This window comes from Nelumbo nucifera, chromosome 3, assembly GCF_055504915.1.
Source record: "Nelumbo nucifera cultivar China Antique chromosome 3, China Antique-T2T, whole genome shotgun sequence".
Taxonomy (NCBI): Eukaryota; Viridiplantae; Streptophyta; class Magnoliopsida; order Proteales; family Nelumbonaceae; genus Nelumbo; species Nelumbo nucifera.
In genome coordinates this window covers 58,407,980-58,435,856 of record NC_142651.1, presented here as the reverse complement: position 1 = coordinate 58,435,856, position 27,877 = coordinate 58,407,980, and the positions used below count along the sequence as shown (strand labels likewise).

Sequence of the window (27,877 nt, the reverse complement as noted above, 5' to 3'; positions counted from 1 at the left end):
GCTGCTTGTCGAGATGACCGCTTCAACTGGCTCTGGGCTAATCTGCTTTGACAACTGCGGCAGCAATTGGCTAGCTCGCTCTGATACCAACTGTCACGGGGGTAGTTCTGCAGCGGAAGAAACCCGTGCGGCATCCAGGCCAAGGTAGGCCAGGACAAGCCTGTGTATGCTTGGAGGCTAGGAGTTGCCCGATGAGATGGCTCCACCAAGGTCAGTAGCACTAGATCATGACCTCAAGTCGCATGGCCGGGGCACTCGGCTGGCTCTGGCCGGTCCATGGGAGGCGCCACTTACGTGCTAAAGGGGGAAGACCATGATGTGAGGTGATTGTGCGCCGATGAGAGGTGACTGGGCACCGATGTGATGGGTCTCCTGTATGCCGATGATGTGGGCACTTGTGTGCCATGATGAGAGGCAATCGCTTGGGTTGGAACACACCCGTGCGCTATGGGCAACGGGATAGCTCATTCAGCTTGGGCAAGGGGCTGGCGTGGTGAAGGGTCATGCTTGAGCCAGGCCTGCATGCCAAGCCTCCCTTGAGTGTCGGCAGTGCAGTGCTGGTCCATGCACTGTCCCCATGAGCATGTGTGCGCCCATGAGGAACCCTGGTAGCCATGTTAGCCATTAACCAGGGCCGCCCCGCAAGGGAAGTTGGTCTAGGAGTGCCAAGGTTAGGCACCCAAGGAGGTCGACCACCCCTCCTCAAAGAGTACGTTAAGCTTTTGGAGGTCTGCCTAAAGATAACATCACTTTTCCCAAAAATCTTATAGGCGAAAATGATGATGGTGTCCCTTAACGTAAGCCCGCCAAGCGTAGGCAAGGCTAAGCCTGTGTCAGACCGTAACAACGTGGCGGTGGCATTGAAGAATGATCAGAACCAGGATCTGATTGACCAATATGTGCTTCTAGCGGCTGACTAGCAGCATGAATAGAGGAACCAGGTGATGAATGTGAGCTGGACGTGTCTGTATCTGAACAGTACATGCTGTGCTATATTTTCACGACCCGAGGATAAATGTAAACAGCAGTAACCTTTATGTGTGTTGCTGTAACCCAAGAATATACATTGCAGGGACCGAAAAGAGAATTTGTGATGATTGTGTGGGCGCAATAGCGGGTAACATGTGCAACCAAAAACCTTAAGTAGCTTGTAGTCCGGTGCAACTCCAAAGAGCTTTTCAAGTGGAGATAAACCATGAAGTAACTGTATGGGTAAGCGGTTGATCAAATAAACAGCTGTTTCTACAGCATCAGCTCAAAAAGTAAAGGGGAGAGATGAGGTTGCCAGTAGAGATAGTGTGAATTCAGTGATATGTCGGTGTTTTCTTTCAACGGCACGGTTTTGCTCGTGAGTGCAAGGAAAAGCAAGTCTACGAATAATACCATGAGTGTCTAGAAGTGATGATAACTTTCTATACTCTCCACTCCAATCGGATTGCAAGCATTTGATCTTTGTGTTAAATAACACTTCAACATGATGCTTAAATTTAAGAAAAATATCCGACTTCTGATTTCTTGGTCATAGGGAAGAGCCATGAGAATTTAATAAAATCATCAAGAAAAATTACATAGTATTTGAACCCTTTATTGGACACAACCGAGACTGGATCCCGAACATCTGAATAGACTAGTTCTAGTGGACTACAAGACTCATGTAAAGAAGAATGTAAATGTACTTAAGACTTTTACCCATTTTACAAGCTTCACAAACAGATCCAAAATGACTATTAACATATGGAAGACCAAACCTAGACAATACTTGCCTCACCACTCTAAGAGCCAGATGACCAAGCTGTTGATGCCAACTCTTTACCAATGTCCGCTCACCAACAAATGCAGTGGGTGATTTATTCAGAATTGTAGCTCTTCTGGAAAGCAATACAAACCATCTCTAGTGGGACCTCGCAACACTGTTCTCCCCTTATAATCCTTTAAGAGAAAATAATCCACAGTGGAACTCAAAATAGAGAACATTGTCTCTGGTAAATTTGCCACAGATAGTAAATTTTTTGTAATATGTGGCACATGAAAGATGTCATTCAACTGAAATTGATTATCATAATATGAAAGACTAGAAGATCAACATGTGAAATCACCAAACCTGTTCCATTACCCACTTTCACTTGATCTGAACCACTGTATTCGGATCTATTTTGAAGATAATCAACTTCGGGTGTCATGTGATGCGTGTCTCCTGAATCAGGATATCACGTGGGATCAAATGTGGAAGTCGTACCACTATGAAATGTAGCTGGGTTTGCTTGATCAGATTGGAAATTTTGATAATTAAGGTCATAATGATGCCTACAATGCACCACCGTATGTCTAGGTTTGTTGCATGACTGACATACCACAGAAGAAGTGCCACAGCCTCTACCACCACCGGTATTTCCATTGGTTCGTCCCATAGGTCTGCGACCTTGACCATGATCCCTGTTGCCTGAATGATTTGATTGTTGAGAACCATAACCTTTGCTTTTTGTATTTGCAAGATTTGTTGTAGGAGATCCATCGACTGCAGATGAAGTATGCTGCTCTAGCCAAGCTTCATGACCCAAAAGAATACCAACAATGTCTTCAACCCCTAACTGCTCATGATCAGAATGATTTGTGAATGTAGTAACAACAGCTTCATATTCTGGTCCTAGTCCAGAGAGAATATACATAATCAAGTCTGCACTGGATATGGGGTCAGCAATAGCTGAGAGGTTCTCTGCAATGGCTTTGGCTTTATTTACATACTCAATAATATCCATACCTCCTTTCTTGAGGCTCTGCAATTGTCTGCACACTTGAAGAATTCTGGATTGTGAAGATGAAGAGAATGACTTACAGAGGGTAGTCCATACCTGATTGGGAAGAGCACAGACCAACAACTTGTGCAAATATACCCTCTGTTAACGTGGCAAATATCCAGCTTAACACCATTTGATCCTTCTGAAACTAGTCTTCATATTCAGGATTAATCACCAGTTTGTTGGGATCTACAGGATCTTTAATCTCCTTTGGTGGTGCCTTCACAGTACCATCAACAATATCCATGAGTCGATGGGTGTACAACACAAGCAGGAGCTGTGCTCTCCACAGAAGATAATTATCACCACTTAATTTAATGGGTAGATAATGTGTGGTGTTTGACAGAGAGAGAACTCCAGATCCAGTCTTGTTTGATGAGGAGCACTGGACAGAGGACTGTGACTGATCAGCAGAGGAGTCTTTGATGATAGCCATGACGGAGGCTCTGATACCAAATTAGAAGATCTGAAACACAAATATCAATAAGAAGTATTGGTTCAGTGAGTGAAAGACCCGAACCTCATTATGTATTTATAGTTGAGTACAGAGGATGTCAAGTTACACTCAAATTATAAGACAATGAGGATTGAAGATAAACAGATTACAACTAATAGGAGATAAGGAGAGGGAAAAACGTAGTGAGTGAGGATACGTTGCCCAGGATGTCTCGTGACAGAGTTTAACTTCAATATGCATCAATCTGGTTTTTGATCTTAGCTAAGAAAATTTTAAAGGTGGGAAAACCTCAGATTTATTTCTCAAAAATTATATCCAAACAAAATGAGTACAGTCATCAATAAATATAATAAAATATTTATATCCCAACCTTGAAACAACCGGAGACGACTAAACATCACTATGTACTAGTTTAAAAGGAACAAATGCATGTTCAGCAATAGAAGGAAAAGGTAAAACATGGCTCTTACTCAAGAAACAAGAAATTCAAGATTTATTAACATTATTAAAAGAAGTAAATTTAGAAGACAAAAGTCCATCACGAAACAAAGACTCGAGTTTATTTGCATAGGGATGACCAAGTCACATATGCCACAAATTATTTTTGCAAACAACTTCAGAACTAGGGGTAGTAGTAAGAAAATAGGATGTGGGAGAAGGCCCCGATGTCTTTTCAAATTCCAAGGTAGATAGCCAACCCGGTCTACACCCCTTCCCCTTCATCGTCCCAATGTGCTGGTCCTATATCAAACAACCATTATGGGAAAAGGAAACAAAGTTACCATCCTCAACTAATTGGCCAACTGAAATCATATTTTTTGTAAGTTTGGGAACAAATAAAGTCTTAGGGAGATGAAAGCAGGAATTAGTAGATGTAGATAACATATCATTGCATCCAACAATATCCCATTTTTCCCTATTAGCAGTAACAATATGTTTATTCAAGGACTTGGGTTTAATGGACTGACCAGTGTGTGCCTTTGTCATATGATTAGAGGCACCGGAACCAATGATCCACAAGTGACTGGGAGAGGAACAATAATAGAATAACTCACTAGAGAGGCCGATGGATGAAAAGCAAAGGAAATGGCTGAGAATACTAGCTGCCACATTCTTTATTCTGTAAGAGTTCTAGAGTTCTCATCCTTTCCTACTGAAGAAGTGGTATTCCCTATATCTGCACCTTCAATCGTTGTCTGGAAGGCCTTATGCTGATTCTTCTTAGGACATGAACCATTTCCCTTGGCTGGTCGAGTAGGACATTCAGGAATTATATGCCCATGTTGCTTACAATAAGTACAAAAATTTTTCTTCCGACAATGTGATATGACCTATCCATACTCCTTACATTCATAGTGTTGAGCAAGAGAAGAGAGGAGGAAGAGAGGAAGAGAGAAGAGAAGAGAGGATAGGCGAGAGGACTGAATGCCTCAAAAGAATGCTTCAGGCGAGTGAAGCAGTTGTTATTTATACTATACTGGTCGTACAACATAAAGTATGGGAAAATTACAGAAATACCCCTGTGGTACTAAACCTGTGTACAACAACATTTGTCAACACTCCCCCTCAAGTATGGGGCATAGATATCAATCATGCCCAACTTGTCACAGAGATCATGATGTCTGGAATAGTTTATCCCTTTTGTGAAGATGTTTGCCAGTTGGTTTTCAAAGCTGACATAGGGAGTACATACTTCGCCTGTGATGACTTTCTCTCTGATAAAATGCTTGTCAACTTCGATGTGCTTTGTTCTGTCATGTAGTACCGGGTTAGCAGCAATACTTATAGCTGCTTTGTTATCACAGAATAGAGTTATGGGTTTGTCCACTGGGAAACCCAACTCACTTAACAGATTCTTTATCCACATACCTTCAGCTACTCCGTGGGCCATTGCATGGTATTCAGCTTCAACACTGGATCTAGCCACCACAGTTTGCTTTTTATTCCTCCAAGTAACAAGGTTCCCTCCTACAAAGGTGCAGTAACCACTAGTAGACTTTCTGTCACTTTGAGATCCAGCCCAATCTGCATCTATATAAACTTCAACTCTCAAATGCCCGTGTCTTTGAAATAACAAGCCAGCACCAGGAAACTTCTTAAGATATCGTAGTATCCTCTCTACTGCTTCAAGATGAGTAGACCTAGGTGCATGCATGAACTGACTGAGGACACCAACAACATATGCGATGTCTGGACGGGTCATAGAGAGATATAACAATCTCCCTACAAGCCTCTGAAATTGTTTCACATCTTTAAGAGGTTCACCCTGGCTGTCACTTAATTTATGGTTGGGGTCAATGGGAGAGTCAACTGGCTTAACCCCCATCTTTCCAGTGTCCTGAAGCAAATCTAGAACATATTTCCTTTGGGAGATAAAGATACATTTTTTTGATCGAGCAACTTCAATTCCAAGGAAGTATTTGGCAGGTCCTAGATCCTTCACTTCAAACTGAGTGGCAAGGAAACCCTTCAACCTTTGAATTTCATCATTCCAATCACCAATAACAATTATGTCATCCACATATACTATTAAGGCAGCCATTTTACCTTCTCCCCTTTTCACAAATAGTGTGTGATCTGATTGACATTGCTTGTATCCCTTTTGCTGAACCGCAGCATGGAATCTGCTGAACCAAGCTCTTGGTGATTGCTTCAGCCCATATAAAGACTTCTTTAACTTGCACACTTTCTGTTCATTGCCTTGAGCTAGAAAGAAGAGGGGCCTTAGGGAAGAGAAGCTGATGCGGTGCTTTGTATTCTAACCAACGAGAGGGCATTTGGTTAATGAGGTATGTAGAACAAAGGACAGACTCAAACCAAAAACGTTTGGGGACATTCATATGAAGTAGTAAACCCCGAGCCACTTCAAGGAGGTGTCGGTTCTTCCGTTCAGCCACACCATTTTGTTGTGGTGTGCGGGCACAAGAGCTACGATGAAGTGAGCCATGTGAAGCAAAGAACTCCGTGAGATCACCATGGAAAAACACTTTTGCATTGTCTGACTGGAAAATTTGTATCTCAGTCTGAAATTGGGTGAAGACCATCCGCTGAAAGTCTTGGATAATATTTGGTACTTCCTCTTGGGTTCGCATTGGATATACCCAAGTATATCTAGAATAATCATCAATGAAGGTAATGAAGTACTTATAGCCACTCTCAGAAGGTAAAGTAACAGGGCCCCATACATCAGAATGAACAATGTGAAAAGGAAACTTAGATTTACTATTTTTTCTGGAGGAAATGAGTTCTACAATGCTTGCTTAACTGACACGTTTGACAAGAGAAATCAGAAACATACATTGACTTACACAATTCTGGGAATACAACTTTCAAGGACTCAAAAGACAAATGACCAAGACTATAATGCCATAAATACACTTTACTCTTTTTGAACTGACTCATAGACTCTGTAACATGAAGACCAACCGTATTCTCCAGCATGTAGAGTCCATCAACCATACGTCCCCTACCAATCGTCCTCCCTGAGGCCAGATCCTGAATCACACAATAAGAAGGGAAAAAGGTCACAAAACAGTTTAAGGAATTAGTAGCACTACTAACTGAGAACAAATTCATGGGAAATTTTCGAACATGAAGAACATCAGGAAGTGTAAGACCAAGAGGAAGAGAGAGAGTTCCTTGACCAGCTATGGAAGTGTATGATCCATCAGCTAGTCTCACCTTGTCTCTTCCAGAAAGAGGGTGGTAGGTTTGAAAGTAAGAGGACATACCAGTCATGTGTTTTGACGCTCCAAAACCAATGATCCATGGAGAGTTAAGGTTGTGAGAAGCAACATGGAAAACTGTGGCAAGGTTACCTGACGTTGATGCAAATGAGGTTGTGGGAGGAGCATCCATCTGACGAATTGCTCTACCATAGAGCTCTAGATGGTCATGGAAGGAGTTTACAATATCTTCCCTTGGGTCAGATCCAGAGAGATGTGTTTGAGTCACAGTAGGAATGGGGGGCTGATTCTCCCGAGTAACCATGTTGGCCATGTGGTGTTTCTTTGTACCTTGCTGCCCGAACCTTTTATTCACATCAGAGCCTTGCTTGTTAGTCAGATCTTGAGCCCATTTTGGTTTCCCATGGAGATCCCAATAGGTATCTTTGGTGTGTCGGGGTTTCTGACAATTAGTGCACCACAATTTTTCCTTATCTTCTGTTTTTTTCTAGAGATCCCCTCTCCTAGAAGAAGATCCCACACTAGTAGAGACACCCCCTTTTGCTGCCAACACAATTGCATCCCCACCAGTGCTGTTCATCAAGTTCCTTCTACTCTCTTCAGATTGAACAAGAGCATAGACTTCCTAAATTGATGGAAGGTCCTTAGAACTGAGAATTTGTACTCTGATGGACTCATACATAGGATTTAGACCATGCAAGAAGGCAAACACTCTTTGTTGTGAGACAAGCTTCTTGTACAGTTTGGCATCCTCATCACACTTCCAATCAACATTCTGGTAATGGTCCAATTCCTTCCAGATAGAGGTCAAGTCATAGTAATATACTGATAAACTTCTCTCCCCCTGTCGACAAGTAGATGATGTTGCCTGCAGTTGATAGATCTTGGCATAGTATCGTAGTTCTGAATATGTGGATTTTGCTTATTCCCAGATCTCATTTGCAGTTTCAGCCCACACGAAGTTCTTTCTTATTTGTGGTTGCATGGAGACCAAGAACCAAGACATTACCATACTGTTCTCCTGATCCCATTTATCATATTCAGCATTCCCAGAGGGTGGTTCTTTGATTCTTCCATTAATATAGCCTATTTTCCCCCTTGCAGTGATGTATAACTTGATCCCTCTTGACCATTCTAGGTAATTTAATCCATCAAGAGGAACAACAGCCATAGGGAAGGATAGGTCACCACCCCCACTCATTCCATTCAGCATTGTGGAGATTCCAGATGTGGCTGAATCTTCACTATTCATGATTTCAGGTTTAAGAACACACAACACCCAAGGCACACTGCTTCACAGAGCTGTTACAGAAAAGGGATCTTATGTCCTTCAGTCCACAAAAGAAGAAGCACTTGCTATTTCAGCATACAACTAGGTACTTCTGACCTACGGTTTCACAGAGAGCCAAGAACAAACATTGTTGCTGCAGCACTTGGACTAGTCTGTATGACCTACAATTTTTGTAGGAATCCAAAGAACAAACATACAAACACTCCAATGCAGTACATACCCAGGTCTGTATGACCTACGGTTTTACAGTTTTCATACAACTCCTTAGTAGAAAGGAAGACACAAGGTGATAGTTCACCACACACCTAATCAGCTGACACCAACTTCAGGGTAGCCGAACAGTCACTGAGATCAAACACTCCAATGCAGTACATACCCAGGTCTGTATGACCTACGGTTTTACAGTTTTCATACAACTCCTTAGTAGAAAGGAAGACACAAGGTGATAGTTCACCACACACCTAATCGGCTGACACCAATTTCAGGGTAGCCGAACAGTCACTGAGATCAACAATGTAGCCGAACAGCAAGAACAGTCAAGGAAAAAAAAAAACTTCAGTCCATCAACAATGTAGCCGAATAGTAGTGATACACAAGAGGAGAACACCACATTCGGATTATTAGGGCATCAACAGTCCATCGAAGGGTGCAAGAAGAAAAACAACAAAAAACAGCTTCAGTTGAATACCAGGGCACCCGAACAGCAGATGGACAGTACCTTCTTGAACTCCAGACTCTCTGCAAACCAGAACCAACTCTTCATACATCAGGTGACAGCCTCTCTACAGCCGAGCAATCAAGGAAAACAGCATCTGGGCTGGAATATGAAAAGACTCTGTACCAGAACTCTTTTCTGCGCTAGGAAGCTGAACAGTCAGGCCAGCACCTTCTTCCTTCTTGAAGTCGAGCATCAGGGATACAGCTTCTAGGAGATGAAGAGGCAACCTACTCGGCATTGGAGAATGACCTCAACTAATTTATTTTCAGGCCTGGACGAACTTGCTCTGATACCATGTTGAGCAAGAGAAGAGAGGAGGAAGAGAGGAAGAGAGAAGAGAAGAGTGGATAGGCGAGAGGACTGAATGCCTCAAAAGAATGCTTCAGGCGAGTGAAGCAGTTGTTATTTATATTATACTGGTCGTACAACATAAAGTATGGGAAAATTACAGAAATACCCCTGCGGTACTAAACCTGTGCACAACAACATCTGTCAACACATAGCACTATAATCTAGAATCAGAAAAGCTGCCTCTATTTTCTTCTTGGGCTTGGATTTGTTCATCAGAAAAGTTGCCTCTAATCTAGAATCAGATTTCAGATCCATTGTTGACTGAGTAATGAGCCTAGTTTCTTCTCTGAGAACTCTCAAAACTGTGTCAAGTGTGGGTGGAGTACCCCTACTGAAAATGTTTGACCTTACAATTTCATATTCTATCCACAGGTTCACGAAGCCAGCATAATAAGCATAATACTCCTGTATTTTCTTCTCATCATGATTGTAAGAAAAAATCTCCATCTCAATTTGATATTGACGAGAGATGTTGGACTGTTGATACACCTTTTCCATATAGGTGAACATCTCACTAGAAGTCTGAAACTTCTCATTTGAATAGCAATATCAGTTTCAATGGAACCAAGAAGCCAAGACACAACTCTGGCATTATCAATCTTCCATTGTTTCAGCCCCTTGGAATCAGACTCATCGGTTTTCTTTGAGGAACCATCCACAAACCCCCATAGACCATTTCCCTCAACATAGAACTGAAAATGGAACTTCCAAAAAGCATAGTTGGTCCCATTGAACTTCACTGCGAGAATATCCCTTTTCTCCATAGCTATTTCAGCAATAATAAACCAAGAAACTCGAGAAAAAAAAGGCAGATGAAGGTCCAAATAAGCCAAAACTTGATAACAGATGTGTGTCCAATCACACACCACAATGAGAGATCAAAACCCAATCACAGATCAGCCAGTATAAGTTTGTGAACCGATGGCAGTCCAAAAAAGCACCCCTCAAATTCAATCCTAACCAGAAATAAATTATAGAACTAATTAAAACTGACCTGGGTGACTTAAGATTTGAAGTTTCACAGTGATTGAAGTAGCTGATTAAGAGAGAGGGAAAACTCTGGATGATGGCGACTTTCCAGGAAAAAAAAAAAAGAAAAAGCAAGAAACTTGTTTTGATCAGTACAGTATCCTGAGAGACCCAAAGTTGATGTAGATAGGTCGATCTAGTAGACCTTTAGTCAACCTCACAAAGCCAACACCAGATTTCAATCAAAGACACAACATAAATATGTGCTCCCAAGAGCCAAAAAAGGAAAGATGTAAGAGACATAAATCAGTCTCTACAATCCAGACAAGAAGAGATGTTAGAGGATCCTTAGGTACCTGATGGCATGTCCTAGGAAAGGTATTGTTCAAAAAACGATAAACTTGAAGTTGAAGCCTTTGTTGATGCTAATTTGGGTAGGCTCTATAGAAAACAAAATCCACATCAGGTTACTATACATTTGTTGGAGGGAATCTTGTCACGTGGAGGAGCAAGAAACAAAATGTGGTTGTCAAGTCTAGTGTGGAAGTAGAGTATAGAACTATGGTGCACATGTAACGGAGCTATTGTGGCTACAGATTATAATGACTGAGTTGGGAATGAAAAACTCTCCTCAAGCTATACTGTGATAACAAAGTTGCTATTAATATTGTCAACAATTCGGTGCAATATGAGAGAACAACAATTCAGTGCAACATGACAGGACAAAACATACTGTGGTCGACAGACCTTTGTTTGCCTTTGGTGAATTGTGTATACCTTACACTCCTTCAGAGTTGCAGCTGGCCAACATTTTCATTATGAGGTTAACATCAGTGAGCTTTCAAGGACTACTTGGCATGCTGGCATGACAGATATCTATGCTCAGATTGAGGGGGAATATTGTGATAATGACCAGCATGAGTTGGCTATTAAGTGTTCTTTATTTGTCTTTTATTAGTATTGGTTATTGGGCATTTGTTATTAGACCCATTAGTGCTTTGAAGTCATTAACATGCCAGGTTACTAATCAGGGGTATTTGTGTGCTTTTGTTGTAACATTAACATCATTTACTTAATGATTGAATTAGGGTCGGCCAGAACATTCTATTTTGTCTACCATTCTTTTTAGTTTTCCTCTTTTTCTTCTTCTCATACTCTTGCAGTTCTGCAAACATCAATGTTGTTCCTCTCAGTGAGATTTGAAAGAAAAAAGTCACACAATTATGTCCAAAGATCAGGAATTTAAATTGTAATGTCCCTGAAGTAGTCCTAAGCAAAATCCAAAAATATATTGTGTACCACTTACAACATTGTGTAGGTAAGTTCATAAGATGTATATCTTACTTTCAAAATTATTACCTTTTATGTACTTACATTAGCCCAGAAGCTACATAGGAATTATCCTCCATTTTCTTAAGTGTTACCATGTATGCAATGCACCATATTGCATTCACATGTCAGAAAATGATGGTACCCATATTTAGGCAAGATTCACTTTTGCATGTACCTCCAGTTTCCCAGTATTACTTGTGTACCATTTTTAGTAATCCATTATGCATGGCAAGTAAATGAAATGAACTATATGGAAAGATTTTAGGTTTTGCAAAATTAACATGTTGGGCGTGTTATGTCTTGTTACATTCCCTTATGTTTGGTTGCCTTCTTCATATTTTACTTTTACCCCTTGCATGATTGGATCCTTTTATGGATTCTATATTTTTTAATTTTTGCTAATTTTAAACAGCCTGTTCAAGACCCTGAGAAGATGACCCAAATAATTGTAGAGGCACTGGAAGAAACTGGACAGAGAGGCATTATTAACAAGGGCTGGGGTGGTCTTGGGAACTGTAAGTTTGAATTTCCATTTTGTGGATCACAAATGTTTCTAATGTAACCATGATGATTTTAACAGTTTCATCTATTTAATTAAGTTTAGACTCTACCTGTAGAAGTACTGTGTCGTTTACCTGAATTATCTTTCTGTAGTGGCAGAATCAAAGGATTTTGTGTATCTTCTGGATAACTGTCCTCATGACTGGCTATTCTTACAATGCAGGGCTGTGGTAAGATCCATTTCTTTTTCTAAAGTATACATAATTGGGTTTAGTGATGAAAAGATGAGAAAGGTGCAATACAGTCTGTGTAAAATAAACAACCAACATACCTCCACTAAATCCATCATTTGTTTGTAATTGAAACATCCACTTTTTCTAGAGCATTTGCATGCCTTCATTTGGTTGGGCAACCTAACAGAAAGAGATGCTTTAGTAGGAAACACAATCCGTAGTACAGTAGTAGGTATTTCTCTATCAGAAACATATTGATGCTGTTTCTGGTGTAGCCTTGGTGTTTGTTCTGTTGTTTGTCTTTTCTTTTCAGGGTTATAGCTCTAGGGGGCTTTGGCTGCTTTTTTTGTGTTCTATCTTCTATTCTGGATACAATATTTTACTTTCATTAAATAAAAAAAAAAACAGATCAATGCTTGCTTATTAATATCAGAAAAACAGATAACTGTGAAAGCCAGCAGTTTCCAAGTAAAGCTGGCACTTGCCTTCTTGATGGAGTTGAGATACATCCAAGACTAGGATTCCTCCTTTCTCATCAATCTAATAACCACTTGAGAATCCCCTTCAATTTCTAATCTTGTGAAGTCCCAATGAGGTTTCCAGTCTCAGCCCTTGTAGTTGACATCAATTCAGTCTGCACTGAAGTTCCATTGCCAAGTGACACCGAGTAGATAAATTAAGAACCTGACTTCATTCTTCCTAAATATCCTGCATTGCATGAACATCCCGAGTTGTCAAGGCTGCAACCATAAAAATGGAGTTTAATGAAATTTGGCTGAAGTGGAAGACTAGCAGTAATAAGCTTAAAAGTTCTTATAGTTGAATAAGTATCGATCAAATTTAATTCAATTTTTTGGGAATGGTTGTTTTCTTTATTTGGGCGCAGGTGGAAGTTTCCAATGGAGGTCAATCGTCTCTTGGATCCTTCTACTTTTACATTACCTAAGAAAAGGGAGTGAACCATGTGGAGATGCATAAGAGCAGCTTTGATCTGGACTATTTGGGTAAAAGTGAATCAAGAATTTTCCTAGAGAAGGAATGAAGCTTGGACGTGGTTAAAGAACGTGTGTCTACGAGGGCAATCCGCTGATTAAAAACTATGAACACCTTTTCACAATTCTCATTTGATGACTTTTGGAAGGATTGGGCCATGGTAGCAAGAAGCTCTTCTAGAAAGGCAAAAACAATTACAGTATGGAAACCCCCTCTGGAAGCTTTTGTAAAATTGTATGTGATGGGAGCAGCCAAGGCAATCCAGGTGTTTCTAAGTTGGTAGTGGGGTCACTGAAAGAACTTGAGTCTGTGATCTGGTGCTAGAGGAATGAAATTAAGAAATTCAAATGGCTAACACTAATTGCTGATCAAAAAAATATGGCAGACACTAATTATAGCACTAAGTATACATTGGGTGAGGAAGACAGCTATACTTTGCTGATTCTCTAGCTAAACAAGGGGTGAATAGGAATCAATTATTTTGGGCTCAGTTGTAATCGAGGCTATTAATGCTAATTTTATGATGGGAGAGGTTGCATATCACTCTTCTCTCAGGGGTACTTGTACTGGTTATATATTCTTGATTTATAAAATTCAATTATCAAAACAGAAAAAAAGAAAAAAAAAGCATTGATTACATTCTATCTCCTAATTATGTCTTCAGAACTGAATACGTGGTAATCTTTTGTTGACTTGAACCAATGTGCTACTCTCATTGAAATGCTCTCTATTAAATCCTCCACTAATTGTGACTGTTCTTGAATAATTCTTGCATTGTTTCCCTCCCAAATTGACTCTGAGACATCTCAACACCGGGAAATTTCCAAATCTGAAGCTATTTTATTCTTTCCTATTTCTTTAAGTTTATGTGAAATACTGTCATTCTGAACTTGGTTTCATTTTCATCTATGTTGAAATTCTATTTATTCATACCTTTTGTGTAGTTCATTGCTCTATTTATAGTTATGGATGTTATGCTAAATCGAAGTCCCTATGTGTCGTGGCCCTGCCAGGGCAGAGTTGTTGCCTGGCCTAATCAAATTGACTAGACATCACTTCACCTATTGAACAAGAATTGAAGTACATCCATTAGGTTTTTTTGGAAAATAAAGATATTGAGATACTGGACTACCAACTGTAGAAACGGCTATTTAACTTAGGTTTAGAAAAATAAGGATAAGCTTGGATAAGCCTAATTCATTACAGAATTTTTATGGTGTGCTTGGATAAGCCAAATTTATAAATTGTTTACGAACCATATTCAGTGAGGTGTTGCAAATAATCAGCTTCTGTACCAAAAAGAGAAACATAAATATGAAACTACAACCAGAGAACCATAAGAGTGATTAAAAAACTAAAGAAGTTCCTGGATCATATTTGTTGTACTTCCATGACAAGGATCAATGGCTTTCTGCTTAAGTTTGTAATGTGAAAGTGTGGTGAGCAAGTCTGTATTTTTTGAAGTGCTTGTATACATGCATTATTTTTTATGATGTGTTCAATGTACTGAAACCAGTTCCAAAATCCCAATTGATCTTTGGTTTCAGATCAAATAAATTTCTTTTGATTTATTGACTATTCATTTTGTAATGATTCTTGAGTTCTGTATACTAGTTTTTGATCCTAATGGGGAAATGGCATTCACATGCAATTTTGTTTTCAGGTACATCATGGTGGTGCTGGAACAACAGCTGCAGGTCTAAAAGCTGCGGTAACTATATCCACTCATTTCCTCTTTTGCGATATCTGTTCCGAGCCATTGCACTGCTTGCTAATCATATGTTCTTCCTTGCATCCAGTGTCCAACAACTATTATACCTTTCTTTGGAGACCAGCCATTCTGGGGAGAACGAGTGCATGCTAGAGGTGTAGGTCCTGCTCCTATTCCAGTTGATGAGTTCTCACTTCCAAGGCTGGTCGATGCAATTAAGTTCATGTTAGATCCTGAGGTAATAGTCAAATCCATGTCAGATGGGAGTTTGTGTTTCAAATATTCAAAATGATCGGGGAAATTTATATGGCTTGTAGTGAATGCTCCCAAGCGCATTCCTTCCAATCTGAAGTTGGTCATTGGTGGTCTGCTTAGATTAGTTCTCATTTTTATAGAAGACACTTGGGATAAGAGGTTTATGCATAATTCTCTCTCAGTTATCAATAAATATAAAAGGACAGAAAGATCTATCTGAGTTCTCTTGAAGTGAGAAGGTATGAGAATAGAGTTCCAAATCTGTAAATCCAGGAGTTTAGGTATGGAACCAAAGCTCCACACTAAACCAGGGATCATGTTGCATAGAGAATACAGATACTAGTATCAATAGACCCCACCCTTCTGTCACTCGTGGAGATTGGGAGCTGGGTTCTTGTAGTTCAGAGATTTAGTCTCTTTATGTGCTATCCATACTTACGCAGATCCTTCAACTCTTTTTGCAAAGAAAAGTTTTCGATGGAGGAAGCAAAAGAAAATACTTAAATGGACCTATTAACAATCAATGCAGGTGAAGGAGAGGGCTGTTGAACTAGCCAAGGCTATGGAATCTGAGGATGGAGTATCAGGAGCAGTGAGAGCATTCTTTAAACATCTTCCTTCCAAAAAACCAGAGCCTCAACCATCACCAGTGCCATCCGGTTTCTTTGAACACTGCTTTGGCTCTGTAAGGAGATGTTTTGGTTGCTCATGATTCTTAGATCCACGTTGTTGATGTTATTGCTGTCTCTTTTTTGTTCCTTTTCCTTTTCCATTTTCTTTTTGTTTCTTTCTTTCTTTGTAACGGTTTTGTTACTAATTTTTTCCTTACCATCCATCAAAGTCATCATATTTTTATAGTGTGGTTTCCTGTATAAGATGTATATAAATGTCTTACCATTCAGACTTTTCGACATGATCCTTTTAACCTTGGTCTATAGGAACCTTTCTAGTTTCTATTTTCTCCTACTAATTATGGTTAATGTTGGTAGAATCAGATTACCTAAGGGTTCAAGCTGGGTATCTGATTTGAAGAATTTATAGTCCAGATTTTAACAGATCTCCAACCTGAGCCCACCCAAGTTGCACTCCTAAGATTAATGGATTTAACTTGATGTTAATGCCAATATACATTTTAAGTTCCAAGACACTTCTCATGGACAGAGATGCATGGCATCAAACATGTTGAACTTGGAATTTTATTGGTGAGTTCTTCAAATGGTCATTGGTGGTTCTTGGCTTTGGCATCTTAAAGTATCATTATTATCTTTCTTTTTTTTTCTTTTTCTTTTCCTATCTGTTTTCAGCATTGCAAGGGATCTGATACATTCAGAGTATTGACCCTGGGGATGATTGTTGACTATGACAATGTAATATTTCTAGGAGCGTTCTGATTTTACTGCCCAAGTGGCTTTGACTACAGAATGTAAGTTGACCAGTAACTTGTTTGACGGCATGAAATGGAATGATCAATGCGATCATTTACATTTTCGAAAATTCAAGCCTACTAACAGATCTACGCCATCAAACTTGTTTGATGCATGATCAATAGGATTTTGGAATGAGTCCTGATTCTCCCATAATTTGAACACACAAGGAATCTTTTGGCTCTGAGTTATGTAATGTAATTAATATCGAGTCCATGGGACATTGATGATGTAATTTTGTTTCTGCTCTCATTTTTTTTGGGAAAATTCCTGTACTTTAGGGTTATGTCAAGTCAGTTCCCAAACTTCAAAACCCTTGAACTTTCAAATGTGTCTGATAGGTCCCTACTATTAGTTGACCGTCACTCAACACCATCATGTGACATCAGGTGTGTATTAAATAATTTTAAAATGACAAAATTACCTTTTATGGTATTTTTCTGATGATTTTATCAATTTCGTCCAAGTGTTAAAAGAAAAAAAGGGGAAGAAGGGTTATGAAATTGGACACAGATCAACTGTTGAAATTCCTACTCCCCTGTTCAACGATTAACTGTAACTGGACAATCAACTGGAATTGGATGAAGAATTATACTGTTCAAAGCTTAAGGCTTCCTCTACTACAATGAAGCTCGTTAAAAAGTCTCTGGATGGAAATAGGTCTAGTGCAATGGCGCTAACAGTGTTCACTAGCAGTCAACTAATTGTAGGAAACTATTAGACAAAATTCAAAAATTCAGGGTATTACACAGACGGTTTAAAGTTCGGGGACTGACTTGACACAACCCCCAAGGTATAGGGTACTGATCAATAATTTTATTTTGGGTGCTTTTTCATCTCCCAGCTTATCCTTTGTACGCTTTTTCTTGAATAATATTTCTTTACTATAAAAAATGCGACCATTTACAGTTTTTAAGTTCACATCCAAAATAGAGCCATTCCTGGTTGCCAATTTAACATTGGAAGGATAGAGCTTTAGGTTTTAGGGGATTCTCATGAGCCACTTTGGGAGAATAATTGAGTAAAGATTATGTCATGATACAAGTAGATCAGAGAACTATTTTGGGCTTATGTCAAGGGGATCAATCATGGAAACTATCTTTCTTTTGCAACTACTAATAAACATTTAGAAAGAAAAGAAAGATCTTCATATGGTTTTCACTGATCTAAAGAAAACATATGCTAGGGTTCAGGGTTTTAAAAAAATATAAAGATCTGATTAAGGATATATATGGGGTGTACCATCAATGTTGGAAATACCTGTTACAGACATTGAAGTTAAAGTTATGATGGTGCATATTGTTTGTTTGTTGATGATATTACTTGATGGAAACAACGAAGGATTAAATGAAAAATTAAACTTACAGATAAATGCCTTGGAAGTTTTAAAATAAATAGGACTAAAAGCAAAAACATTATATTTAATAATAGGTGTGCAAGTCAAGGTATACTTTGGAGTGGAGACATTTTTTTTCTAGGATTGGAGACTTAGAGATAATTCTGATTTTACTAGGAGCGTTCTGATTTTACTGCCCAAGTGGCTTTGACTACAGAATGTAAGTTGACCAGTAACTTGTTTGACGGCATGAAATGGAATGATCAATGCGATCATTTACATTTTCGAAAATTCAAGCCTACTAACAGATCTACGCCATCAAACTTGTTTGATGCATGATCAATAGGATTTTGGAATGAGTCCTGATTCTCCCATAATTTGAACACACAAGGAATCTTTTGGCTCTGAGTTATGTAATGTAATTAATATCGAGTCCATGGGACATTGATGATGTAATTTTGTTTCTGCTCTCATTTTTTTTGGGAAAATTCCTGTACTTTAGGGTTATGTCAAGTCAGTTCCCAAACTTCAAAACCCTTGAACTTTCAAATGTGTCTGATAGGTCCCTACTATTAGTTGACCGTCACTCAACACCATCATGTGACATCAGGTGTGTATTAAATAATTTTAAAATGACAAAATTACCTTTTATGGTATTTTTCTGATGATTTTATCAATTTCGTCCAAGTGTTAAAAGAAAAAAAGGGGAAGAAGGGTTATGAAATTGGACACAGATCAACTGTTGAAATTCCTACTCCCCTGTTCAACGATTAACTGTAACTGGACAATCAACTGGAATTGGATGAAGAATTATACTGTTCAAAGCTTAAGGCTTCCTCTACTACAATGAAGCTCGTTAAAAAGTCTCTGGATGGAAATAGGTCTAGTGCAATGGCGCTAACAGTGTTCACTAGCAGTCAACTAATTGTAGGAAACTATTAGACAAAATTCAAAAATTCAGGGTATTACACAGACGGTTTAAAGTTCGGGGACTGACTTGACACAACCCCCAAGGTATAGGGTACTGATCAATAATTTTATTTTGGGTGCTTTTTCATCTCCCAGCTTATCCTTTGTACGCTTTTTCTTGAATAATATTTCTTTACTATAAAAAATGCGACCATTTACAGTTTTTAAGTTCACATCCAAAATAGAGCCATTCCTGGTTGCCAATTTAACATTGGAAGGATAGAGCTTTAGGTTTTAGGGGATTCTCATGAGCCACTTTGGGAGAATAATTGAGTAAAGATTATGTCATGATACAAGTAGATCAGAGAACTATTTTGGGCTTATGTCAAGGGGATCAATCATGGAAACTATCTTTCTTTTGCAACTACTAATAAACATTTAGAAAGAAAAGAAAGATCTTCATATGGTTTTCACTGATCTAAAGAAAACATATGCTAGGGTTCAGGGTTTTAAAAAAATATAAAGATCTGATTAAGGATATATATGGGGTGTACCATCAATGTTGGAAATACCTGTTACAGACATTGAAGTTAAAGTTATGATGGTGCATATTGTTTGTTTGTTGATGATATTACTTGATGGAAACAACGAAGGATTAAATGAAAAATTAAACTTACAGATAAATGCCTTGGAAGTTTTAAAATAAATAGGACTAAAAGCAAAAACATTATATTTAATAATAGGTGTGCAAGTCAAGGTATACTTTGGAGTGGAGACATTTTTTTTCTAGGATTGGAGACTTAGAGATAATTCTGATTTTACTAGGAGCGTTCTGATTTTACTGCCCAAGTGGCTTTGACTACAGAATGTAAGTTGACCAGTAACTTGTTTGACGGCATGAAATGGAATGATCAATGCGATCATTTACATTTTCGAAAATTCAAGCCTACTAACAGATCTACGCCATCAAACTTGTTTGATGCATGATCAATAGGATTTTGGAATGAGTCCTGATTCTCCCATAATTTGAACACACAAGGAATCTTTTGGCTCTGAGTTATGTAATGTAATTAATATCGAGTCCATGGGACATTGATGATGTAATTTTGTTTCTGCTCTCATTTTTTTTGGGAAAATTCCTGTACTTTAGGGTTATGTCAAGTCAGTTCCCAAACTTCAAAACCCTTGAACTTTCAAATGTGTCTGATAGGTCCCTACTATTAGTTGACCGTCACTCAACACCATCATGTGACATCAGGTGTGTATTAAATAATTTTAAAATGACAAAATTACCTTTTATGGTATTTTTCTGATGATTTTATCAATTTCGTCCAAGTGTTAAAAGAAAAAAAGGGGAAGAAGGGTTATGAAATTGGACACAGATCAACTGTTGAAATTCCTACTCCCCTGTTCAACGATTAACTGTAACTGGACAATCAACTGGAATTGGATGAAGAATTATACTGTTCAAAGCTTAAGGCTTCCTCTACTACAATGAAGCTCGTTAAAAAGTCTCTGGATGGAAATAGGTCTAGTGCAATGGCGCTAACAGTGTTCACTAGCAGTCAACTAATTGTAGGAAACTATTAGACAAAATTCAAAAATTCAGGGTATTACACAGACGGTTTAAAGTTCGGGGACTGACTTGACACAACCCCCAAGGTATAGGGTACTGATCAATAATTTTATTTTGGGTGCTTTTTCATCTCCCAGCTTATCCTTTGTACGCTTTTTCTTGAATAATATTTCTTTACTATAAAAAATGCGACCATTTACAGTTTTTAAGTTCACATCCAAAATAGAGCCATTCCTGGTTGCCAATTTAACATTGGAAGGATAGAGCTTTAGGTTTTAGGGGATTCTCATGAGCCACTTTGGGAGAATAATTGAGTAAAGATTATGTCATGATACAAGTAGATCAGAGAACTATTTTGGGCTTATGTCAAGGGGATCAATCATGGAAACTATCTTTCTTTTGCAACTACTAATAAACATTTAGAAAGAAAAGAAAGATCTTCATATGGTTTTCACTGATCTAAAGAAAACATATGCTAGGGTTCAGGGTTTTAAAAAAATATAAAGATCTGATTAAGGATATATATGGGGTGTACCATCAATGTTGGAAATACCTGTTACAGACATTGAAGTTAAAGTTATGATGGTGCATATTGTTTGTTTGTTGATGATATTACTTGATGGAAACAACGAAGGATTAAATGAAAAATTAAACTTACAGATAAATGCCTTGGAAGTTTTAAAATAAATAGGACTAAAAGCAAAAACATTATATTTAATAATAGGTGTGCAAGTCAAGGTATACTTTGGAGTGGAGACATTTTTTTTCTAGGATTGGAGACTTAGAGATAATTCAATGTGGCTTTTATCTGGTACCTTAATTCAATAATTGGTAACAAGGGATGGAGAGATTGAGGAGGTTGTTACCTATAGAATTAGAGTAGATGGGAAAAAGGGAGAGATGCATGTTATAGGTGAATATCATTTGGATTAAATCTTCAAGGCTCCGTTCACTTTTCGGTAAGTTATTTACCCATGTTTTTTTATTTCTCATGTAAATAAAGCAATGGCCATTTTAACTATAAAAATCTATTATTAAAAGGGACATTTTTGTCTAATTCAAGTGGTGGGCAACTTTTCCCCTAGGTGGGAAAGTTATTTATCCACCTAGGAAATGGGTATCACTTACCCGGATAAGTGGTACCTAGGGAAATAAACTTTCCCTGGTCCCTACATAAATCTGAAAAAAGAACATGGGATTCTTAGTCAATGGGAACCAAAATCCCATTGACCAACTTTCCCCCCTCTCAAAATCTGAAAAAAGAACACCCCCTAAAAGGAAAATTGTGTCAGTTGTAAGCCATAAAAAAGTTTAAGGTACAAATTCCATTGTAGATTTTTATACATTGTTTGCTGCAATTGACTTTGGAAAAAAAAATAAAGAGAAACTGAAAAAGCGTAAGGAGTTCTTAAATCTTGTTAGAAAGAAAGGTATACAGGGTTGTTCTAAATTACAGATTATTTAAAGCTGGCGTTATTTTCAATTGTATTTCTTAATCTCTTAAATCTGTTCCTAAGATTCCTTAAGTTCTTTTGCCCATGTATATTATTTTGTTTTTTAAAAACAATTATAACTGCAACATTGGCAAAAACAATATTAGTTTGTCGATATGTCTTGTTTTGTTTTAAAAAGGGGAAATCTCTTAAACTACCCTTACTTTTTAGGAAATTGACTAAAACTTTTCTTACTGTTTACAAAATCCCTTTAGTAAGTTTAGGTTTTATGACAATTGACATCATTGTCAAACATTGATGGAAAATATTGAAATATCTATTTTACCCCTTATTATTCATCAAATTTCAAATATATATAATGCCTTTTACAATAACAAAACTAAATCAAAACCCTTGAAATTTCACATAAGCTTTTAAAATCAGACCTTAAATCCATGTTCAAATCCATAGTCTATTTAGAGACAACTCATAGCAGGAAAAAACAAATTACCTTTTCCAATCTAGGATCCAAACAAAAATGCACTTTGATCTGGATCTTGAATCAGGACCAAGGGGGGACAACCTAAGTCCAACTATTAAAGCCTAAACTTGCATTCAAAACTTTGAAGGTTATAAAGAGTGTCAAAGTTAACATTAGAAAACAAAGAGTGGAAGAAAACAAATCTTCCAATTAAACCATTTTTAGTAAATTGACAAATGAAGCATGAGGAAATCCTACCTGTTGGTCCAAATCTGGAGCTGAAGGCAACTTGGTAACTTCTGAGGTCAAGTGATGGAGGGTCCCACCTGCAAGGTGTGGAAAGATGCCAAGGCCCTGGAAGTGTTTCCATGGGCAAGGATTCTGACGGTTAAGTTAGCCAGGGACTGATAAAATGCCGAGGTCACAACAAGAGAGGAAGGAAAGAGAATTCAAGTGTGTGTGTCCATACCCTAGGCTTTGGTGCCCTCGGGAGCCTTGTAATGCGCAGTCAGTAACCATCTCGTGAATGCAGTTGTTATAGGGACGACGGCCAAGCGCAAGCGTTACCCCATCATAAATATGCTGGGAGAGAATTCAGCCAAGATTGTAATGCCTGTAATAAATGCTCCTAGCTTGGTCACCAAAGTGCATAACCTGAAAAAAAGAGAGAAAAGATAGAAAAGAAAAGAACATGTATAAGCTCTTCACGGGGCCATAAAGATCTAGCTACATCCATCATAATCGATGCTTATATGTGAGCATAGTATGAAGATGAGGGATTGATTGCTAGTGTTGAGGAGATTGTTTTCAAACCTAAAGATAGGTGAAAGATAGAGACTTGTACAATTACATGTTTTGAATCTTTGGTCAATGGCATTCTGTCCTAGTGGGACGGGATGGATCTACACCTGGGTTTGGAAGCTTTCAAGAAGGTTGAGGTTAAAGCAACAATTATGACGGAAGCAACCAGACCCTCCATAAGTCATCCCTGTATTTGATAGGTATTTAACTCCTATTTGTACCTTTACTGTGTAAACCAAATTGTATCGAAAATGAAGAAAACAATGGACGTTTGGTTATAAAGCTAAGGAAGGTCAGACCTTTCACTTATAGAAGATTGTCCATTTCTCTTGCTCGCATTGCATTGAATAGAGCAATTCTTGGATTTCTCTAAGAAGTCCGTTTCCTTGGAGGATGTCTTGCAGCTAGCCTTGTGCTGTTGTTGTCTCAACTCATTGACAATTGCTGCTGCGATCCGTTCATCATCTTCGGGAGCTGATCCTTCCTGTGATTCTGCTTTTCTTTCCATTTCCATGTTTTCTCTAATTTCTAAATAATATTGAATTAGATAAAAGAAAAACCTTTTTGAAAAGCAATAGGACTCCAACGAACATTAAAAAAATCTCCTACAAATCTGCTGATGTGCCCACGAATTTAAGATTGACCCATTCCTAGTCCGTTGGCGTGTCTTTTTGGGAAGATTTCCGGTAATTCTGACATGCAAAAGACACATTGAGCTTTTGCATGAAAATCTGAGCAGTCCGAAGCACGTTTGGCAGATGCATGTCTTTTTGTGTCTTTCAGAAAAAAACGCAAAAGACACGAAAAGCTTCATTTGAAACTTCCCGAAATCAGCCCGAAATGGGTTTTTCATGTCTTTCCGGCGCTCCGTCTTTTGGCAGCTAGATTTTCTGCAAATCAAACAGGAATAAACTGAAAATCGGTCTTCCCGGTTTGTAAACAGCCAAAAGACCACACGGAAAGACGCGCCAAACAGGCCCCAAGTTAACAACTCTTAAGGCACAACTACACATATCACCTGTACCCTCCATATATATGGTGGAAATTTACACTTCAGAATCTTGAAAAAGAAAAAGAGGAAAAATTGAGAGCGAATATGATGGGTGTTTGATTGGAGGAATTGATTCAGCAAACTCACCCCCTTTAACGATCATGATTTGGTTGTCTTTAGATCGGCATTAACCCAGGAATTAGGGATCAGCTCTTCTGCTACTTGATAGTGATTCAGTGGATTCAACTAAAATTAATGAATTTAATCAAAGAGAAACTAGAGCTAATGGGTTTGTTCTAGATAGCTTTGTGCTTCATACGGGATGTGAGGAAAGGTGTTCTATATCATGATTAAAAAAAAAAAACCAAATTCAAAATAACAAGTGGGAGAAATTTTATCGAGTAATTGAGAGAATTCCTTGCATAAAGTTTCCCAAAGCTCACTAGAAACTTCTTTGAACAAAATTTACTTCCATGATTTGCATCTGCACGTGAAAATTTTTGTTGATGGCTCATATGAACCAGAGAAGATTAATGGTGTTTGCTCGGGACAAAAAGTGTAATAAATTTGTTGTGTTTTTTGATGTTGAAGCTATTGCAAAAGGATTGCAAAGAATATATTCTGAATTTACTTGCATTCTTTTTTGTATAATGGAACCACAAAGATCAACTCCATACAATGAAAATAAGAGACCCAAGGAAGAAAAAAAAAAAAAGATTAAGAAAGCGGACCTGGAAAGAGTTTGGAGACCACTTCGCCGGCAGATCTATCAATCACATCTTTAACAGAACAACTGATCTCCTTCCAGCCTTCTGAGTTGGGAAGGTTTTCTTTCAGCTTCTGAATTCCTTTGACTCTTACGGTGTCATCGATCTTATTCACTGCGTTCGCAACGGGAGTCATATCAGGAATGTTTTGCTTAATTGTCATTGAGCTAACTGAGTTTGTAACGGAAGTCATCAGGGATCCGTAATTGAGAAGAAGCCTGAGAAGGAATTGTGTTTATTGAAGAAAGAATAAGGGCAAAAGGGACATTTTATCTTTTCCGTTACAATTTAATGATGATAACAATTGTCAGAAGCATAGGAATATTCTAAGACAATAGTTAAACGGTAAGGGTAATTTAAGAAATTTGCCCACATTATAAGTTAAATTTGAATGTTATTTAGCAATTAAATATTTTTTACTAATATTAATTTTAACAATATTTTAACACAACTAAATATTTCTTTCTGTTAATAGCATGGAATTTCATCTAGCACTAATAAGTGAAGTTTGATGATGTAATAAAAATTTTTAGAGCTAATCTAAGTGAGGGAATAATAGTATATTGTATATCAAAATTAAGTATATCATGATTCCAACTAATATACATTTGCACTTCAGTAAGGACACTGATTATACATAACCTAGACAATTACATAGAAATATTGCCATATAAGTATAATGTTGTAACATTTGACAAAATTATGATATATATAGGTAAAAACGTGTTCATGGGTATTTTTCAATTTTCTCTTTTTTGAATAACTATATTACAAAATTAAAAAAAAAAAACTTTTCCATACATTATAGATGTCATAAGTACAATTATTTATGTAGATGACACTTCTTTGGTATATCCAAGTCCTAGGAAAATTGACATTGCTTATTAAATCAACAGTAAGTATATATTATTCATTTATATTCATGGGATGTTCTTTATTATCATTAAAAATTGGGTAGTCTTAGTCTCTTTGGGTTAAAGTATTAAGGGCTAAATATTTCAAGCCTTGAACAGTTTAGTCGTCCAATCCGATCCGGGTCTGAAACACTATCAAAACTGTGGCTGAACTCTTTGTATACTGTTGCATTTTTATTACTCAAAATCAGAATAGAAATGTCTACAAATTATTTCTCTTATTATTGAACAGAGATGAATAAATCATTCATGGGCGCAGGGAAGAGCGCATCTGCTGTCTGGGTACAAAACGCCTAACCCAAACATGCTTTCCATTGATTACATACTTTGCCCTCTCTCTCCCCTCCAGAATTCGTGCCATTGTCGAAGCTGATCGCAGCACCATTCTCGCGTATAGAGGTTGGACGTTCACAGCCACTTCCTGCATGTGGATGGCCTCCACACACTCACCAAACCGTCTACAAGAACAAATTAAGATCAAGAGATTAATTACTTTACTACAGAGAGAGAGAGAGAGAGAGAGAGAACCTGCTGAAGTATCCCCTAATTTCACTTTCGCCAACTGGGTATCCGCGGGAGAATGTAATAAATATGGTTCGATCGTCATGAGAGACCTGAGCGTTGGGTTTCCATGGTTGGGCACGGGGATTCAAGCTTGAGTCTCCAGCAAGCACATTTCGACCAGAACCAGACGACCCACTTGCCCTTGCCTGCTGCGCGATATCCTCAAAAGCTCTTGCCAAGACATCGTTAACCGTCTTCGTGATGGCTTGAACTGCAGAAATCCTGCGCTCATGGACAAGCTGGAAAGAAATGTTCCTGTTCATGAGCCCAGAAGTCAGGGGAGTATCGTTGCTGTTTCGCGAACTGGGACGAGTCACGTTCACAGAGACATAATTCAAGCAAGAAGCTGCTTCTTCTGCTAATACATTAACCATTGAGTCTGGTAGCGGCAACATCTTCAAGATTATGTTGGGGTATCCCAACTCTTCCAGCCATATCCAGAATGCAATCACACGCATTGATACGGCGACGTCTCGCCGGAGATTGATGACCAGCCTGCTGAAGATCTCTCTATCTATTGCATGGAATGATTTGAGTTCCTCGGTGGTGATCATAAAGTAATCCATGGCGCCGGAGAGTGTCTGAGAACCGATCTTGCAAGTGCAGAAAGTATGCCGAAGATAACACCACACACTAAACTTGAATACTTGATGGAGAGGGTGGTCGATTGGGTCGAATGTTATATGGAGACGAGAGCGGGTGATATTGATGACCTTTCGATGGTGGCTTTTAGTGCCAAACACCATTTCGAAGAGGTCGGTCTGAAACTCTGAGTCAGAAGAAACGCCGAGCTTCTGCACTGCGATGGTTAGAGAGATGCGACAGTTGGAAGGACATGAGACATGATCGTTAATCGTTATGTCTGTTGATGAAATCGGAAGGTGGTAACTCTTTTAATTTGGCGGGAAAGGATAGGCAACGGCCAGTATCTTTGAACTGAATTTCCGATTTTACAATAGTACCCCCGTTTTCTCTTTTCTTCCGCTAGAACGTGGGTTTTGGTCTTGGTCTAATAAAACCGTATGAGCGCGCCCCACACCACATCCCAACCGTGGATTGGGAACATCTCCCATGGCATGCACGAGAGATGATGCCAATGAACGCTGGGATGTGTATGTGGGGGCGCGTTCTGTGGTGATTGTGGGCCTTGGGGCCTCCACCTTTGGCCTTACAAGCTCGGTGATATAGCCTTCGACGAAAACCAAAATCCAGTTAAGATCTGCGCCCCAAAGGGGGCGCCCCACAGTGTCTCACAGCACACCCCCGCCGTGTATTGGGAATGGGTTAACTTTGGCTGTTGGGGTATAACAGCATACACTGTTGAGACAGTTTTTAAGCTGGGCATGTTCTGGGCAGTTCACCTATTCATGCCCATGCTTTGGTTTTTAG

The 27,877-nt window shown here is 38.6% G+C and overlaps 2 protein-coding genes and 1 long non-coding RNA gene across 5 annotated transcripts in view; 1 reads left to right on the top strand and 2 right to left on the bottom strand.

Moving 5' to 3' along the window:
- LOC104602150 (sterol 3-beta-glucosyltransferase UGT80A2-like) overlaps window positions 1-16,205 on the top strand; it is a 104,825-nt gene extending 88,620 nt beyond the window's left edge. For all 3 annotated transcript variants that reach the window (XM_088901653.1, XM_010265737.3, XM_010265738.3), the window contains 5 exons: window positions 12,012-12,114; window positions 12,254-12,330; window positions 14,990-15,037; window positions 15,126-15,275; window positions 15,822-16,205. In XM_088901653.1, the coding sequence (XP_088757779.1) occupies window positions 12,012-12,114; window positions 12,254-12,330; window positions 14,990-15,037; window positions 15,126-15,275; window positions 15,822-16,004 (561 nt within the window). In that variant the 3' untranslated portion in view covers window positions 16,005-16,205. The remainder of the gene's footprint in view (window positions 1-12,011; window positions 12,115-12,253; window positions 12,331-14,989; window positions 15,038-15,125; window positions 15,276-15,821) is intronic.
- On the bottom strand, window positions 12,347-24,108 carry LOC148801245 (uncharacterized). The gene is made up of 4 exons (XR_016084273.1): window positions 23,552-24,108; window positions 22,921-23,105; window positions 22,710-22,805; window positions 12,347-13,041 (listed from the first exon to the last, which is right to left on the bottom strand). It is a non-coding gene; the product is annotated as an uncharacterized LOC148801245 (long non-coding RNA).
- Window positions 24,109-26,171: 2,063 nt separating this feature from the next.
- On the bottom strand, window positions 26,172-27,234 carry LOC148801244 (uncharacterized). Its single transcript, XM_088900366.1, has 2 exons — window positions 26,453-27,234; window positions 26,172-26,382 (listed from the first exon to the last, which is right to left on the bottom strand). Exons 1-2 carry the CDS (start codon window positions 27,232-27,234, stop codon window positions 26,172-26,174), a joined length of 993 nt encoding a protein of 330 aa, XP_088756492.1.
- Window positions 27,235-27,877: the final 643 nt, after the last annotated feature.

What these genes read in the sequence shown, in the direction of transcription:
- LOC148801244 (XM_088900366.1), bottom strand. Translation starts at nt 27,234, where the DNA reads ATGGTGTTTGGCACTAAAAGCCACCATCGAAAGGTCATCAATATCACC. An exon ending in ATTAGGGGATACTTCAGCAG is followed by an intron (nt 26,383 to 26,452) that starts GTTCTCTCTCTC and finishes TTGTTCTTGTAG; the next exon opens with ACGGTTTGGTGAGTGTGTGG.